General features: G+C 45.9%; 2 protein-coding genes across 4 annotated transcripts; both read left to right on the top strand.

The window, feature by feature from the left end:
* Positions 1-1,146: 1,146 nt before the first annotated feature.
* LOC128135685 (osteocalcin-like) lies at positions 1,147-8,351 on the top strand. 3 transcript variants are annotated; one of them, XR_008233203.1, is made up of 5 exons: positions 1,147-1,432; positions 3,115-3,264; positions 5,263-5,332; positions 5,977-6,127; positions 6,921-7,057. XR_008233203.1 is itself a non-coding variant. In XM_052774752.1 (4 exons), the coding sequence occupies exons 1-4, from the start codon at positions 1,366-1,368 to the stop codon at positions 7,048-7,050; spliced, it is 417 nt and encodes a 138-aa protein (XP_052630712.1). In that variant the 5' UTR covers positions 1,148-1,365; the 3' UTR covers positions 7,051-8,351. The 3 variants fall into 3 exon arrangements, 2 of the variants coding, with proteins under 2 accessions (XP_052630712.1, XP_052630713.1); XM_052774752.1 differs by lacking the exon at positions 5,977-6,127 and having other exon boundaries at positions 1,148-1,432; positions 6,921-8,351; XM_052774753.1 differs by lacking the exon at positions 5,977-6,127 and having other exon boundaries at positions 1,164-1,432; positions 3,229-3,264; positions 6,921-8,351.
* Positions 8,352-10,324: 1,973 nt separating this feature from the next.
* Positions 10,325-16,299, top strand: ART4 (ADP-ribosyltransferase 4 (inactive) (Dombrock blood group)). Its single transcript, XM_052774496.1, has 3 exons — positions 10,325-10,813; positions 12,718-13,444; positions 14,238-16,299. The coding sequence occupies exons 1-3, from the start codon at positions 10,730-10,732 to the stop codon at positions 14,330-14,332; spliced, it is 906 nt and encodes a 301-aa protein (XP_052630456.1). The 5' UTR covers positions 10,325-10,729; the 3' UTR covers positions 14,333-16,299.
* Positions 16,300-17,487: the final 1,188 nt, after the last annotated feature.

Here is a 17,487-nt window from a genome sequence, read left to right as displayed (position 1 = left end):
CCAACCTCCAGTTTACCAGTATAAATAATGAATAATACCAGAGATTTGTGTGGGATTTCGTTAGTGTAAGCAATAACCAAACATGTTTAAGAGACTACGTGCTGGTTAGAAAGCTTGAGAAAAGTTAGGAAGAGAAGTAAAGCTGTTTGGATTACTAGAATTGTATATTTATATTCTTTCAAGTATTCTTTTGGAAGCATAACTTTCCTAGAATACCTATTATTTTTAGATATCTATTTATTTTTAAACTGTTGCTCTTTAAGATACTTTTGCTGGAAGTTGTTAGTATGTATATTCAGTCTTTCCTGGACTGTAGAAAAGTTAAACTTTTTTTTTTTCCCCCCCAAATGCTGAAATTTCTCTAAGCTAAAAGACAGTGTTTCTAAGGATTGGCAAAATCCCTAATGGCTCTGACTGCCCTTTTAGGCTTTAATTTGTAACCCTTGGACATGTCCCCTGCATGTGGGGCTGACGAGCACTGGATGTGAGGTGGAGGAAGATGTGACCCATCTGTCACATGGTTGTTTGTGGGACATGGCTTTGGGAACTTGGATGGTGGGTTTAGGGAGTGTGGGGTTGTTGGTCGATAGGCTGTAGAAGAGCCTGTGCAGGGCTCTTGACATACCAAGTATGCCACCCAAGTCCTGAAGAATAAAACACTTTTGGAGTCCAAAGGTTTATTTGATTTTTTGACAGTAGAAGCCAAACTAAAGCTTCCAAACTAGGAATATTTCCAGGAAGAAAGAAGAAAGACCCTCCCTCAAACTAACTACCAAAGTTCCCAACAGTATAAAAATCTCAGCTCTCCAAAGTGGTTTGGTGAAACTGCCTGAAGCAAAAATCTACCGTGTGTTTGCCCTACACAAATTGTTTTATAGGTTTCTTTACCTTCAGGGGAATGTGTTATGTTGGGGTGGGGGGGGAAGGGTCACCACTGGGTTCCATCTCATTTGCTTTTCCTCACGAGGAAGCCCCATCACACGAAAAGAGCTGCTCTGCTTCAGGGTGTGCTAGGCTCTCCCCTGGCTTTCTGGCACGAAGCTGAATGACTTTCATGTTCATAATAAAACTGATTTTTTAATCCAGTTGTTTTTCTTCACCACTCCCATTCAAAACCTCATGTAAAATCTTCTGGAAATGCCACGAGTCCTGAGATGGATGTGAAAATGCCTGCCAGGACCCGACATCTCCTGGCCCAAAGGACGGGCTTTGTTTTGGAGCTCAGACACAGGAACACAAGCCAGAGCCCCGATCTCTCCAGGCGATCACAGGATATAAACCGCTGCCCGAAAGCAAGCTCTGGAGAACTCCAGTAACCTCCAGGAAAGCTCTGAGGTTAGGGAGACCAGGGCAGCCAAAGAAGACATGAGGAGTCTGCTGGCACCGCTGATGGTGACTCTGGCCCTGGCAGCTCTCTGCTCTTGTGAGGAAGGTAAGGGGACGTCTTCCCGGGACGGCTCGCGGGAGCGGTGCTCAGCCCCGCGGCTTGCCGCCAGCATCCCTTCCGTCTGGGAGAGACGCACGGCTTCGGGAGGAGGAGGAACACCGCCGGCCATTGCACAGTGGGGATAAACTGCCTCATGTCTCGCTGGGCACTTGCTTCCTCTGGCCAACCCCCCCCCCCGCCCAATTGCACCACTGAATTGCAGCAGAGAATTCAAATATTTCAATATGTTTAAGTATTAAACCGGTTTAGCGTTTAGGTGAACTGGCAAAGGTATGCTGGGTGCTCACTTTTGAGTAAGAGGGTTGAGCTGCAGGCAGATTTGTGTCGACCACAGGGAGAGGGATTTTGTGCCTGCCAGCCCTGGAGTGCTGTAGGATCACAGAGACAGGCACCCAGTCAAGCCTTCACCCGCAGGGAAATGTGGGATGTGGAGAACTTCTGGAGGAAAAAAAGCCTTCTATTGGTGGTTAAAAAAAAGGGAGTCGTCCCACTGAAATAAGAGCACATCACATTTGAAGGTGATTTAGCGATGGTGACTTCATGATGAAGAGATCATGTAGTGGCAGCTCTATCACTGGTGAAGAGAGAGGGAAGGGGGGGAAGATCAGAAAAACAAGTGTTTTCCCTTTACAGCAGGAAAAGAGAAGCTGAGCAGGAGAGAGCTCTGTCTTTTCCTGTATTATCTCATTCAGAGTTAAATTTCGTTCAGTCCTTGGCATCAGGTATGTCATGATTCAATAGTGTCAAATATGTTTTGTTTAATCAGTGTTTTCCTTCTGTCAGTCTTTTTCTTACTTTTTCACTCTTGAGTATATATCTGCTTTTTTTTGAGTCATTATTATGTTTCAGAATGCTTAATGGCCTTGGAGTCTAATTTTCCTCTTTTTTTTTTTTTTTTTTAATCCAAGGAATGTATACATTGCTTAAAAATAGAACTACACATAACCCTTTTCACACAAAGTTTTGTTTAAGCAGGGTTGCTATTTTTTTGGTCTCTGGAGTCCTCTTTCTGCCCATAAATACACTTATGCCAAATACCTGGTGACTTGGGTGGAACTGACACTGTTGAAAAAAAGTATGGTGAAAGAGTGGAAGAAAAAAAATGTGAAATAGGGCAGTGTGGGAGAGCCAAGATTAGGAGACCTTCCATTTCTCTTAGAGGACGCTTTCCTTGGGTTTGTGCAGGGAGCATTAAGGATTAAGAAATACACACAGAAATACAGTGTGTAAATTCCTCCTGGGAGGGCTGGTGAGCCAGGTACCTCAACCCTGAGCCAGAAAGCTGAGAGGACAGAGTAGTTCCTAGTTTTTGGCCCTATTTCTCTTCCCTATCAATGGGTTGTGATTTCTCCCCAGAGCTAAGGAAACCTCACTTTCCAAAGGTAGAGGAGATGCTCAGCTATCTTCAGGTTCTCTCCAAATTTGGGATTTTGCTCAAATGGTCCCATAGCTCTAGCTGTCCCTGCTCTTAGCAAGGATGGGTGGGGAGGGAGAAGGAGGAAGGTCTTCCTCCAGCTTCCACAGTGCTTATATGTTTATTGTCTTATCTAATCTGGCTCAGAAGTTTTTGAAATGAAACAAGTCCAGGCATAATGGGCGAATTCTGCTGTGGTGGTGAAGTCTACCTCTAAAGTGGGTGTTAATAAAACCGTTTTTGGGAGGAACAGACTTTCTGGGAAAGTGTGGGGAGCTGGACGCAGGCAGTAGGCAGAGGGATTCAGTTACAGAGTGGAGCAGAGGAGGAGGACTCGCAACCCAGCTCCTTTCTGTCTGTCTTCCAGATCCCAAAGACCCCTCCGGATCTCCCAGCGCTGCCAGTGAGTATATCACAGCGACTGACGCTCAGCTCCGTTCTTCCGCATCTGCCTCCTTTCTCCCCTTTGCCACGTTCGAGGGGTGAGCAAGAACCACGCTGCTGCCTTCTTGCTCCCTCAGTGCTGCAGTCCCCGAGGTGCAGGAGCACCTGCAGCAGCAGAGGGGCTGCTTTTCACAGCCACGGGGGTCGGAGGCACCGGGGAGGTCAGCCTCCCTGCATCCGCAGCCTCGCATCGCTGCGGGCGCGCTACTGCCATAGCCTGCACCTCCGCAACCCTCCAGCAGCCTCCAGGCAAGACGCGAGCCCTGCAGGTTATTAGCAGCTGGATGCATCTGCCCTCTGTGAAACAGGGTGATTTGTGTGGAGCAACACGGCCAGCCTCCTTGCTCCTCTGAGCTGGCCTCAGAGAGCTATCCAAAGGGACTGCTGCGTCCCCAGACTGTTAAGAGAGTAGAATGTGCCCCAGGGCCTCCAGGCACGGGTCTTTTTTATCTGCTGAGCAGTCAGTCGATGTGCAGGATCACAGAGCAGAAAGGTTTGGTGCTGCACAGCAACAGGACATGACATCCCTGCCAAATCCCACAACCTGCAGAGCCTGAAAGTAAGCGCCTTCCTTGGCTGCTCCTGAGGGCTGCAGTCCCTCCTGTCAGGTCGCCTGGCACATGGGGATTTGTACACACTTTGGGATGTACACAGCTTTTGCAGGAAGCTGATCCTGGCAGAAATCTGTATCGAAAATCCCTTCCGTTCTCTGCTGTCTCTCCTTCTCACACCTTAAAGGATAACATTGCTGCTGAGGAGCATGAAAGCTGGTATTTCTCCAGTGAGCCAATACAAACACAGATTGGGAAAGAGAAAAAAAAAAGAGCGTTCAGGGAAAGGTGCTGATTTCTGACAGCTCATTAACTGGCAGTTTCTGTGTAGTCCGTATTTTGATCCAGACTAAACCCCAGCCTGCTAGAGAGGGGGCACCTCTCACCTGCCAAACAGAAACACAGTCAGACGCCCCACGATGACGAGGGAAGGGCACAAACCCCACCGTCTCCCCACAGACAGCAGTCTTAGAAACTTCTTTTCCCCCAGTGACAGCGACAGTTAGCCAGTTTCCCTGCTGAAACGTGTATTGGTGCGCAGCTGCCCGTGTTGCTGGTGTGCCGGCATCTGTGCGCACCTCGGCTGGTGCGGGTCCGTCCCACGGAGCGAGCCTGTGCCGAACCGTGGCCGGGGACGGGGAGCGAAGTGGCTCTGCCTGCTGTTTGTGGGGTGCTCCGCAGCACCCCAGTGTTTGCACAGCCACAAATCCAAGGGAGCAATTAAGCAACTGCGCTGACACGGTGTGTTAGTGGAGAGCAGGGGCCGATGCTGTCATGGCAGAAAGACCCCTCATGTTCTCCAAGTCCTGAACACCAGGATCTTTGCACCTCCTGGGTGTATTTCTCCCTGGCAGATGTTTACTGGCATTATTTTATACCCTTCACCTTTCATGGAACTCTGCACATGTGAGCATCAGTATTTTCGTGTACCGCCTGTTGCTTATGGTTCATTAGAGGCAATTTTAAGGCCTGGTGGCTGGTATCCCACATCACTCTCCAACTAAGTCAAAATATAGAAAGGAAGCCAAGAGTCTGAAGTTAAGCAGGCTGGGGAGAGAGGGTGCCATTCCCTTCATTTTCTTCTTATTCATATTTTATGCTGTCATGACTTTGCCTTCTGCACATTTGCTGTGGCCTCAGATCATGCCGTGTGATAAGGGAATGGAGCTTATGACTGAAGAGCCCTTGCTCCATGTAGATGTGCAGGTTGGAGTGAGGAGGGAGCCCAGCTGCTGGGCTTTGAGTGGACAGTGGGGTAGGGAGAGATGAATGGGCAATTAGGATGGTTCATGGCAGCCATCTGCTAGTAAAGAGTGTAGACTGTCCATTTTCAGAGGTTAGACTGGTCTCTGTTTCTCACAGACCATGGCCCTGCAGCTCTAACCCGCTGTGTCCTCTCTTGGTAGGCATCAAGATTACAAAAGAAGTTGCCAATGCCTTTGTGAAGAGGCAGAAGAGATCCAGCCTGTATGAATGGTAACAACTCACGAGTCAGGCTGAGCGCTGGACTCTGGACCTGTTCTGAAGAGGGGGTGGGAAGGCAACAGGGCATGATGAGGCATTAATTTGTTGTACATCTATGTTATTACCTTCACCTGTTGAAGCAAAAAGGCTATAGGAGACACTTATTGATAGACAAATAGTTCTTTTTTCATAAATATCCTTTCGAGAGCTCATAGCTGGACTCTGATATTCCTCCCAGGCAGGAAGACAGTACTAGCTGTCTGGGCTAGCCATGGGGACACCAGGAATCAAGTTAGAAGCCGCTCTAACCTGTAGGGTCATCAGAGCCAGTTTCCAGGATAATGAGCATCACAGAGCCTTGGTCATTGCCTCTGGCTCCCTAGAAAGGAAGCAGAGCTCTGTTGCAGGGATGACGATCGGTCAGAATGGCTGTTCTTTCTGAAGCTGTAGATCCTACATCCATTTGTGCAGAAATCCTAGGCACAAAGATTTGGAGAAATCCTAGCTATAAACATTTGGAGAAATTTGAGGTCATCCAAGAATGTTCTCATATGTTTCCTGGAAGAGGTTGTTAAGCCACCGTCTCACGTAGGCCTGTGCGAAAAGAATTTTTGTTCAATCCGCCTTTGGACTGCAAGGGTAATATTGTTTTTTAGATAATAGAAGATTGGGATGCCCCATCTCTGGAAGAGAGGATCAGAATATTGTAGCAGAGGAACTGGGTGATGTTGAAACCTGCAGTGATTAAAACCAAGATGAAAGTCAGTAGTAGCAACTGTACTGGCTGTACTGACTACCCCCTTACAGGTGAGGCATCATAAAAGTAGCTTCTGCTATAAGCATTAATCAGGAAGGACTGAGGTAGGCAGACAGCTCAGGGTATTATTTGATTGTGAGGTAGGGTTAGTCTGGAAATATGGATGCAACAAATGGAATTCAAGGGTGCTGCAGGGTATATACCATACAGAAATAAAATAACAATTAATGAGATACCGGTGGGACTTCTGTAGCATTGTGTACAATCATCAGGGAAGATTAACCAAACCTGGGACAGGAGCTGAGAAGGGCATCCAGGGTGTATAGCTGGGACTAAAAGATTTGGGCTTGCTTAGCCTGGCAAAAGAATAGCTGAGTGGGGACAGTGTTGTGGTCAACAACAGAAGTGAAGATGATTAGAGGAAATTCCTTAAGCTAAAGCAAAGTAGTGGCTAGCAGGAAAGTGAGCAGAAACTGGGAGCAAATAAAGGTAACCAGGTAATAAATAAATAAATAAATAATCAAACAACAACAACAAAGATTATTGGGTATTTGGGGAATGAGATTGGGGACAAAAAAACCCCAACACTAAATGCTTCTGTGGTCTCCTTTGATGATAAAAAACTCAAGAGCAATTGTTTTGAGGTGGGTTCGGTTCCAACTTTTCCCAGCATTAATCAAGTAGTCTATTCCCACGTAAGTAGATGTTTAACTTACCATGAGAAGTCCCCTGTTGGGGCACCCTGGGGAATCACTCTTCTCATGTTAGTGTCACGGATGTGAAACCTCTCCAACTGCATCAACTGAATCTGCAGAATGGCATCTCTCTCTTTGTCCACTCCAGGTACTCTGAGCATTACAGAAATCCAATGGAGCAGATGCATGAGCGTTGTGAAAACTACCCGCCCTGTGACTATCTCTCTGACCAAATAGGATTTTCCATGGCCTACAACCATTTCTTTAGGAGATACTGAACATGGGATGGTCACTTGGTTCATTTTGCTTGGGACCACTCTGAAACCCCCAAGAGAAAGAAGGTTGTGGGTGGGAAGGAGGGAAGAAAAACATCTAGACTGGGCCCTCCTTCCGTTGTCTCCCTAGCCAGCTGGAACACCAAGGCAATAATTATCCCACTTATTGAGCTTGCGTTAGCTTTCTTCCTTTCATCAAAAATGTTTCTTTTCAGTCATCTTTTGTGGTATTTTGAGTTTCACTAGAAATGGTTGAGAAGAATCTGTCTTACCTCCTTCCATTTGAATCCCCATGATGCAGTAGGTGAAAAGACTGTGATTCCTCTCAAGAAAATCAACACATGCCTTAGAAACATAACAGGACCTTTTGTCCTCTTGTACAAAATGCAGCAGTATTATAGAAGGAGAATATCACAACATGTGTAAAAGTGATGGATCTGATCCCGGGATGCTCACTGGGAAGAAGGCAGAACAGCTGCCTCCTGGTACAGTGACTGGGAAAGTTCAGTATTTTCAGGCAGTATAATTACCCTAAATATGTGCCAGTGTAGGATCATTTTGTAAAGACGGAATTGTGGAAATACTATTACATAGCCAGAAATCAGGTTCTGGTACACTCTGCTGATTATTCTGTCACAAAATTTGCCTGTATAGCAACAACAGATAAATCCCCAAAGGTGTGTTTAAAGAGTCCTTTTAGATGAGCTCTTCCATTTGTATGCTGCACTCAGTGAGTGTCTGTAAAAAGTAACGTGGAAATCTCTTGTTGTTTTTGTTACAATTGGTTTCTGGTGAAACTGAATATACCCAAGCAGAACAAAAAAATAATCTGTTCCTCTCTGATGCTTTAGCACTGATACTTGAAAGTAAAAGTGTCTAAATGGCTCCAAAAAAAGCAAAGAAAAAAAGCAAGAAACTTCATGAAATAAACAAAACCAAAATCAGCTCAAGGATGGATTGAAGTTGGATTAGCATTTGGTTTATTCAAGGCAACTTGTATCTCTTTCATGCTTATATATATATATATAAAAAGTGTATTTATATACATATCCTCTTCCCTCTGCACTACTTCATTCTGTCCTCTGCTGTGAATATTATACCTTGGCAACTTTCTGCAGCGCCTCCCTTGATGTGCTCTGTCAGCTTTTCTTCCCTGAGAGGTGGATGGCAGATCCCGTCTCCAAGGACAGGGACTGCTGACCTTCAGGAGACTGAGAAAGACCGAGTGAATCTCTCTGGTTGCATGTAAGCTGGTGCAGCCGTCCCCAGCTGCTGACTGCAATAAATACTGCTTATGTAAAGCAGGTTGGTGTGCTGCTTCTCTCTGTTCCTCTGTACAGCCTTTATCTGTGGTTAGGGATGCCCAGAAGATAAAGCCTGCTTTTATGAACCTTGAAGAGCAGGATCCAGGTGCGTGAGGCTTCCGTCTCCCCTCCTGTGCCCCGGTGTGAATCCGAAGTGACTACACTGAAATTCAGGTCACGGTCCCAGTACACGGTGACAGTGAGGGAGAGGAGGGCAAGGCTCTGCCCGATTCACCATCTACTGACTTCAGCAGTTCTCTGAAGGACCTTGCCCTGAAGTAAGGACACGGGTTAAGCCCAGAGATGCCAGTGTGAGTGTGAGCATCTCTTGTTTGGCAAGCTGCTATGACTTTCACTGGCTATGCTGACCTTGGCCAAGGAGAAGACAGTTAATAAGTACGTCTGCTTGTCTTGGTCAAACACCTGGGACCGGTTCTCCTATGGGCATAAACTGATGGGGCTTCACTGCTCCCAGCAAAATTCTCTCTGAATGCCATCTAATAAAAATGAACAAAGGGCTCATTGAAAGCAGTGAAAATTTTGCTGGAAAAAATACTAGAGAGATTAGTGAAATCCTAATATCTGCCATACTAACAAGTCAGGGGGTTTGTTGTTGTTGTTGTACAGAATTGTTGGCACAAAAAGAAAATGAAGCTTCCTGTCTGTATTTGCATCTTTCTGTTAGTTTTATATTTTTCTCTCCCTTTCAGTAAATATTTTTTTCAGGGAAGTTGCACACGAAGACCTCAATCATGTCATCTGCTCTGTGCCACCAGATCTCTATATGGGCTGAAGTCAGTACGACCTTTGGGGATCTGAGCGCACAAAACACGTTACAAATTGAATGCGGGAATGGAGGGACTCGATTTTCGCCTGCTTAATGCAGATTCAAGTACCCCTAAAATCCTCTGCTGCCATCTTATGGCCATTGCATTTATTGTATTTAATAATACACTACGTTGCTTTTCAAGCATTTGAAAATGCAAATGTAAGCGAGTGGGCTTTCTTCCTCATTCACTTCATCCTACAACATACACTAAGAGGCCAGGAGGGAAAAAATAGGGACATAATCTGCAACTGGATTATATGCAGCTGAATTGACATTTTAGTGGGGCTGGTCATTCCGATTGTCAAGTTCCCACTGGAGCCTGTCACAGTTCAGCTCCTTTTTGTCTCCACACAAACAGGAGAGGAGATGCCTTTGAATAAAGTCACAAGCCCTTCTGTGGTCTCACTTTTAGAGGCTGAAGAACCACTTTCTGAAATACAGCCCAAGATGATAGAGCAATTCCAAGAAGAAGTAGATAGGCTGCATTTATCACTTTGCATCAGCCTTCATGCCATCATCTCGTATCACCAGTGGCTGCACATATTGTCAGCAGCATTAGCTGGTGCAGTGTAATAGATCACTTTGAAAGCAACCCTGTATGAGACCTTCATGTCATCTCTCACTCTGTTTCAGCAATACTTGGCAAATGCTCTCTGTCCACAGAATCCAAGCAGCTGCACAAACTTCTCTTTTCTCAGGGAATCGCACCGTGTCTGCAGGTGCCCCCACTCACCCAGCCTATCACTGGCAGGCAGTGGAAAATGGATTTCACTTCTCTGTAGTCAGAACAAGGCCCTGACACCTCGTCTTGGCTCTTTTTCCTTGCAGAAGAGTTATCAGAGGCCATGGGGCTTTGCAGGTGAGTAACTCACTGCCATTATTTGGAAGGGTGACTGGAAAGCAGCTACTAGAGAGGGGTTAGTCTCAGTAGAGAATCTGTATTTACACACTCATTCTGGGTATACCCAATGTAAACAGCTCAATAACAGTGCCACTCTGCAGTGGTGGAAGGGTAGGATTGGCAGCAGATTATTAGAAACCAGAGGGAGGTAAGGAGGAGGACAGTTACGTTATCTCTGCTTCCAGATGGGATCCCAACCTACCCTGCATTTCTGTGTTGGCTTTATCAGAGCTCTGCACTTCTTTAAAAGGGCTTTTTAAGCTCTTGACCAGGGAGTGCTCTCCACCTCATCCTGACACATCACTCCCCAGGAGAGAACTGCCTTAGACTTCTCCAAGCCAGGATTTTCTTCCCTTTGCAAGAAGAACACCAGATACCTTGGAATTAAGAGAATGATCAAGGTGAAGGACATCTAACCAGTGGGAGCTGGTGCAATCAGACCCTTCCTTATGGATTGTGGGCACACTTCTACCAGTAAACTGTCTGTTTGGTTTGATTAACAACCTCTGAATTGCTGTAAGAATCTGGTGAATGATCTTTGGTTGAAGAATTGTCACCAAAACCTGAGTGCAAATTACAAACAGCAGAATTTTCCAGTTCAAGAAAAAAAGGAAAGAAACAGATGTAAATGACCTCTACTTGAGCTCAATGTTCTTTACAGTGTCTTGGGTGGACTCTAGGATGCCAGTGCTGGTGGCCAGCCTTCTGTTGCTGATCTCCATGCAAAGGCTGGTAAGAGGGGGTAAACATTGTTCTTTTTGTGAAATTGCTCATCCTACTGAGAAAAGCTTTTTTTTTTTTTTTTTTTGCATTTGAAACGTATTCTTTAAGGAGCTCTGGGTTCAGCTTAAACTCTTCTGCTTTCGGTTGCTCTGGTCAATTTCTTACCTGTCCTAATTCCTTTTAACTGCTTGGTTGGAAATTTCCTCTTGTTTGGAGCCAGGTAGTTTCCCAGGGTGTGTTTGTGAGTACATCTCATGGAATTGTTCCTCTCCTTTTCCAGCCAGTCTCAGTCGAGGCTCTGACAAAAGCAGTGTGTTGTTGGATAGGACAGTGACAATATTGCTCTATTATTTGTGGCTGCCTTTTAGCTTTGTCTCAAAGCAATTATGGTATCAAGGAGAAATAAACTGCATCTCTGTATAGTTTATGGGCCAGTATAACTTGAGGGGTTAATAAAAGTATCAATCTGATTATGCGTAGGTCGAATATTTGAGATGACGTGAATATCTACATGTAGAATTCAACTATCAACCGACTACAGTACTTGACTAGTCTACTAGGAGATCAAAAAGCAAAAAGAACAATGTCATAACTCAGAGCATTTCTTAGGTCTTATTACACCAGGTTTTTATTAATTAGAAATGCTAGAATCAGATAATTAGTGTGTGTCATGGTTTAACCCCAGCCAGCAACTAAGCCCCACACAGCCGCTCACTCGCTCCCCCCCCTGGTGGGATGGGGGAGAGAATTGGAAAGGTAAAAGTGAGAAAACTCGTGGGTTGCAATAAAGACAGTTTCATAGGTAAAGCAAAAGCCGCATGCACAAGCAAACCGAGGAATTCATTCCCCACTTCCCATGGGCAGGCAGGTGTTCAGCCATCCCCAGGAAAGCAGGGCTCCATCATGCAAAACGGTGACTTGGGAAGACAAATGCTATAACTCCGAACGTCCCCCCTTCCTCCTCCTTCCCCCTGGTCTATGTGCTGAGCATGACGTCCTATGGTCTGGAATAGCCCTTGGGTCAGTTGGGGTCAGCTGTCCTGGCTGTGTCCCCTCCCGACTCCTTGTGCCCCCCCAGCCTGCTCGCTGCTGGGGTGGGGGGAGAAGCAGAAAAGGCCTTGGCTCTGTGTGAGCACTGCTCAGCAGTTAAAGAAAACATCCCTGTGTTATCAACACTGTTTCCAGCACAAATCCAAAACACAGCCCCATACCAGCTACTGTGAAGAAAATTAACTTTATCCCAGCCAAAACCAGCACAGTGTGCCATTTCATAGATAGGGTATATTAGAGGTTATTTTCCTGTTATAGCACCCATTTGTGTAAATCCCTACTCATGTGTTTAATGTTTATTTACATGACAAGCCCAGCTGGCCTCAGTAAGACAAACTGGGTGAACGAAAGTTTTGGCACAGTGCTACTATATTGTAGTACTGAACATCATTCTCTGGAGCTGAAACACGTCCAAGAGGTATGATGAGACAGGAGGAAGAAATTCACCCCTGAGATGTGTTCAGGCTGCACTGCCTTGAGCATGTTGTTTTGCTTATTCTTTCTCTCTTCAAAACCACTTACTAATCATGAGCACAATATTGAAATAAATGGACCATGGGTCTGTCCTGCAGACTTTATACCCCCACCCTCTGAAGAGCAAACTCTCCTGAAGATTTTAATGCTACTAATCCACATAAAAGAAGAACTCTGGTAACCTAGCTGGCATATGCCTGAGGTGGGGCTTGGACAATAACCTGAGGTTGCTCAGGAAGGGCTTGTCAAAGATGCCTACCTGCTGTGCTTGCTCTGCCAGTAATGACAAACAGCAAGAAGAGGGTAGGGAAAAACCTGGTTTGCATCCATAGAGGTACACAAAAAGTTCACACTTCTGATGCTAATCTTCCTTTGCTTTTATGTTGCAGGTTGTGTCCCACCTCATGATGGATATGGCTCTGCATTCCTTTGATGACCAGTACCTGGGATGCAGAGAGCAGGTGATGGAAGAACTGGAGCGAGGAGACTATTTCCAAAAGGAAATAGCTGCTAACAAGGACTATTTGAGTCTCTGGAAGAAGGCTCAGGAAGCTTTGTTAAAAAGCCCTGTAGGTCTCCTGAGGGAGATGCATGAGAGCCATGCCATAGTCCTCATGGCTTACACCATGAACTCTTCCCTGCACTCTCAGCTGAACTGGGCCACATCTACGGCTGGAAGCTCTCCAGAGTACTACAGACACAACTTCAGTTTCAAATATTTTCACTTTTACCTGACGACTGCTATCCAGATAATGAAGCAATGGCAGAGCAGCAAGGAGAGCATGGGGAAACGTAAGTGCTACCGGGTGCACAGGGGTGTGAAAGACTTATATATTGAGGCCATGGTAGGTAGCAGGGTGCGATTTGGCCGTTTCACTTCCACCTCCCACCTCTGGAATGAAGCACGGAAGTTTGGGAATGAAACTTTGTTCACGGTGACAACCTGCCTGGGAGCAGCTGTGCAAGGCTTTTCTTACTACACATCTGAGAAGGAAGTCCTCATTCCCCCTTACGAGATATTCCTCGTCAAAAGCTTCTTTCGGACACAGCACGGTAACCGGCTGCATCTGCATTCCGTGGGGAACTACAGCAAGTACCAGTGCCAGCTCGTGGCAGGTATTGTATACAGCCTTTCATGCGGGGGGTGCAGAACAGTCCGGTCCCAAGTACCCCAAGCAGCCCTCAGCAGCTGCACCTACATGGGGCAACACTCAAGGCCAAATCTGTAGCTTCCCCGCCGTGTTTGCCTGCAAGAGGCACATGAACCAGTTTTCATCCATTTGTCATGAAACCTGGGAGCACCCCACAGCTGACTAAAGATGAATCCCCCTGATACATAGCAGGTCTCAGGGTTCTTTGCAGCTTCCATTTATCCCATCTGCCATTGCAAGGATGTCATAGGACACAGGCATGTGGGTCCCCAGCATTCCTACTGCAAGGGCAGATGAGATCTGAAGGCAGCTTGATTTCAGATATTTATTCCGGTGGCTTGCAAGGCTGCCACACTTCAAGCGTCAGGACAAAACTATTGCTGCTTTAGTTGTGTGTTGTCTCCTGTGGCAGAAGGGATGAAAGGTATCCTTTGGCAAAGCACACACTGTAGTGTCCTGGCTACATAGATAACTGTTGTACTGAAGACCTCACCAAGCCTGTTCCACAGCCCTGTCCTTCTGTGAGTCCACCACCAATACAGGACTCTTGCTTTTGTCTTTCTGAGCAATAGTGTGTCAATGCAACCTTTAAGCACAAAATAATCATTCAGGAGTGAGAGTTTGTGCCTGGACCTGAGCCAAAGTAGTAGGTAGACTTGAGGAAATGGCTCTTCTGGGCAAAGGCTGTGTTAGCAAGTGCAGGAAGTTTTAGGCAGCCAAAAGGGGTCTAAATGACTGCTCTCTTGACTTACTTTCAGCTTCAAGAAGCAAGAACAGCGGTTCCACTGCCCTCGCCTCTGCTGTTCTTCCTAGCATAGTTGGAGTTTTCCTGTGCTTGGCCCACAACAACTGATTCTCTGGCTGCATCTAGATATATTCACTGGAACAGCGGGCAAGAAGAATTCACAGGCAATGAGTCTCTGGAGTTCCTGTTGTTACAGAGGTTTCAATCCTCCCTTTGCTTTCAGCTGCAGCTCTCCAGCTGAGACTGGAACATTCAGCCTCGTTTATCAAAACAGGCGTTCCCTGGACCCATTCAGGCAGGAGGGCAGTTATCCATGGTCTTTCTGAAGAGTAGAGCAGTGACGACCTTCACTGTAGGCAGCTTTTCCCTTAGGCATTCAGGAAAGACACACATGGACTTTGGACTCGTTACAGATCTCTTAGTAGCTTTATTTTTAGTGAGAAAGAGTCTGTCTGTGGGATGCAAAAGGCACCATGGCGGTAAAGTTGAGCGGGTAAGTGTGCAGCCTTGCATATCTCCTTTGAGTGCAGGGTCCCAGGGGACAGTAAAGTCAGTGGCTGCTGCACGGCGGTCTTTCCCTGCTGCATGACCTCCTGCGCCAAAGCCATAGCTCTCATCTCAAGCTGACTGTCAGCATCTCGCACATGGGGGACAGAAGCATGAAGCTGCCTTGAAACATGAACTTAGCAGCGGAGGATCACAACACTCGTCAGGCCTGTCTTCAGCTTTCATGCTTGACTTCAGCATTTTTTCTGAAAAACTCAGGCAGATCCTGTGTTCATAACAGTACTCTAGTGGCTGATGAATACATGCTGGTCATTTCACACCGAAACGAAGGAGAGCCTGTGGAGCCCACTGCTGTCTTCTTGGGTGTTGGATGTGACTGAAATTCATTTACCTGCCTTTCTACTTTGCTGGTCCGCAATGTCTAATGCTGGAGGTTGAATGAACATCACAAATTGGAACTGGAACTTCTGGTTTAGCTATAGACTCCTTTCACTTTATGCATTCATTTAGCAGTTCTGGAGCCTTAGACACCCAAGCCAGAACAGCTATGAAGTTCTCCCATCTCCAAAAAGTAAGTGTGGAAATGATAGGAAACATTTTCTGCCTGCAATTCCCCTTTCCAACATGCCTTGCTTGTTTCTTCACCCCCCCGTCCCTCACCCCCACTGACACTAGCCCTGGGCTGAGGCTACAGTCACAGAGGTTACCTCACTGGTCCAAGGAGACTAGTCATGGCGATTTAACTTTGCAGTGGAGTCACCAAATAATTGAACTGAAACTCACTGACACATTTCACAAATGACCCCAGCTTTCAGCCACTGCTGACCTTGGCAGGAAGCTGGAGTTCTGTACTCACCATCCCCTGTGCAAAACAGTAAGCGACAAGTAAGCTATCCGAACAAGATCTGAACACGAGGGCTGCACAAGTTGCCCATCAGCTGGTTGGTCAAAAGTAAGGACAGCGAAAAGCACCTGTGTGAACTGCTCGACTCTCAGAGCAACTCCATATAAGCTTGGTGCTGCCATTCCTTTGGCAATCCTGTGGCAAGGAATGCAGAATTTAGGCACGCGAGAAATATTAACATTAGAAAGGTAGGCATTTCAGGAATTTGGATGTCTTCAGGTTTTAGCAGATTAAATGGAGGATTTTGAGGCTCAGCATCTTGTGTGTCAGATTTAGGCATCTGTAATGGCAGAGGCCATCCTCTAATCATCTAAAACCTAGTAACATGTTCTGTGAAACTGAACTACTGTCCCTGAAATCCTGAGACATGCTTGCCCAGGCAGCTAAACCAGATTTAATACAGAGCTGTTTTACTATTAGCTTGTTTTCTATCTATATTTCATGTTACTTTCTTGTTGCTCTTGGTTTATTAGTGATTTCAAATAATAAGTTGTCAGAACTTGGTTTTGCCCCCTAAATGCTCAAAGATACTAAGCCCAGATTTCAAAAAAGATTAAAAGACTAGAAGCAGCTACTGCAGATACTCTTGTACGTGTGTTCAAACATGCTTAAACTCTTTCCTATGTAAGAATTACAGGAATCAAGATGGATTTCTGACACATCAGCACATTTATGTCTCTTGCTGCTTATCTGTTATCACTGGAATGCAGGCTTCAACCATTTTAACAAAGGTTTGGAATGCTTCACAAGGTGGCTTCAGCACCCTGAAAGCCTCCTCTAAGTAGTCAGCTGCTATTTTCAGGCTTTTCTTTATGGATCTGTGTCCTCCAAGGATAGCCTGTAGGAAAACAAGAAGTGAAGAGGAGGAGGGTAGGGAGCGAAGCCTGAGATGTTGTGATGTTCCACTCGAGGAGGGGCTGCTTTCTGTGGTACTTGGTGTCTCGTTTTGTTGCAGCGTCTTCACAATATCAGCATAGTCCATGAGAAGATCTGATACTTGGAGGGATAAGGCAGGTGAACTCAATAACTGATGAACAGCAGACTCTACTGTGTCAGGGAAATTGTCATGTTTCAACATCACTGCAACGAGTACACCCATGATACTTTCTACAACCCCCTTGTAATTCTCCTGAAGTTCCTTTACTGCAGTGATCTTGTCCTGCAGGGAGGTGATGGGACCAGCAATCTTAGCATGCAAACTGTGGCTGATGCTTTCCTGTACGTCTTTGTCTTTTGCTTCCACGGTGGCTTGCATCTCCTTCAAAGCACTGACCAGGAGCTGCAGATTCTCTTTAATGCTGAAGTTTTCTTTTACTGACATTATGGGGAAGTTGGTGCCAAGATGAGCATTGAGGAGTCGGGATATTGTGTTGGTTGAAGAGACATAGATGTACACTAAGTCATGCAGATTCTGGCAGGCCCTGACCAGCCTGTCTTTATCACTCTTAAAACCAAGGCGGGCTAACATTTCTGGAGTGGGGTCTGACTCTGAAACAGAGGAAAACCAGAAGACACAGGGGAATAAAACTGGATATATTTTCAGCTAGAATGTGACGTTTCCAAAACTAATATCACAGATTATCAACCCACCTGACACACCCTCCCCCAAGCCATTAGTTAGAAAAAAACACAGAAAAAGCTCTCTGTCAGCCTTTGCAGGGGTCTTACCAAGCAGGCCAGCAAAATATGGTGTAAACAGCTGCAAGTATCTTTACTGCGGGAAGTATGACTCTGACCTTCAGCACGCAATCTCAGAAGCAGTGGAAGTGGTGTAAGTGAATCATTCTTGCCTTTTGGTGTTTATTGGTAAATTTATGGGAGTCCTAGCAAACAATCTACTTTATCCTTAGAA

This window comes from Harpia harpyja, chromosome 23, assembly GCF_026419915.1.
Source record: "Harpia harpyja isolate bHarHar1 chromosome 23, bHarHar1 primary haplotype, whole genome shotgun sequence".
Classification (NCBI taxonomy): Eukaryota; Metazoa; Chordata; class Aves; order Accipitriformes; family Accipitridae; genus Harpia; species Harpia harpyja.
Note: the sequence above shows the minus strand (reverse complement) of the source record. Positions and strands in the feature narration are given on the sequence as shown.

Excerpts from the sequence above, each read along its gene's own strand:
- LOC128135685 (XM_052774752.1), top strand. The coding sequence starts at position 1,366 with ATGAGGAGTCTGCTGGCACCGCTGATGGTGACTCTGGCCCTGGCAGCT. Across the intron at positions 3,265-5,262 it reads CGGATCTCCCAGCGCTGCCA|GCATCAAGATTACAAAAGAA; the intron begins GTGAGTATATCA and ends CTCTCTTGGTAG. Across the intron at positions 5,333-6,920 it reads AGATCCAGCCTGTATGAATG|GTACTCTGAGCATTACAGAA; the intron begins GTAACAACTCAC and ends TGTCCACTCCAG.
- ART4 (XM_052774496.1), top strand. The coding sequence starts at position 10,730 with ATGTTCTTTACAGTGTCTTGGGTGGACTCTAGGATGCCAGTGCTGGTG. Across the intron at positions 10,814-12,717 it reads TGATCTCCATGCAAAGGCTG|GTTGTGTCCCACCTCATGAT; the intron begins GTAAGAGGGGGT and ends TTTATGTTGCAG. Across the intron at positions 13,445-14,237 it reads CCAGTGCCAGCTCGTGGCAG|CTTCAAGAAGCAAGAACAGC; the intron begins GTATTGTATACA and ends ACTTACTTTCAG.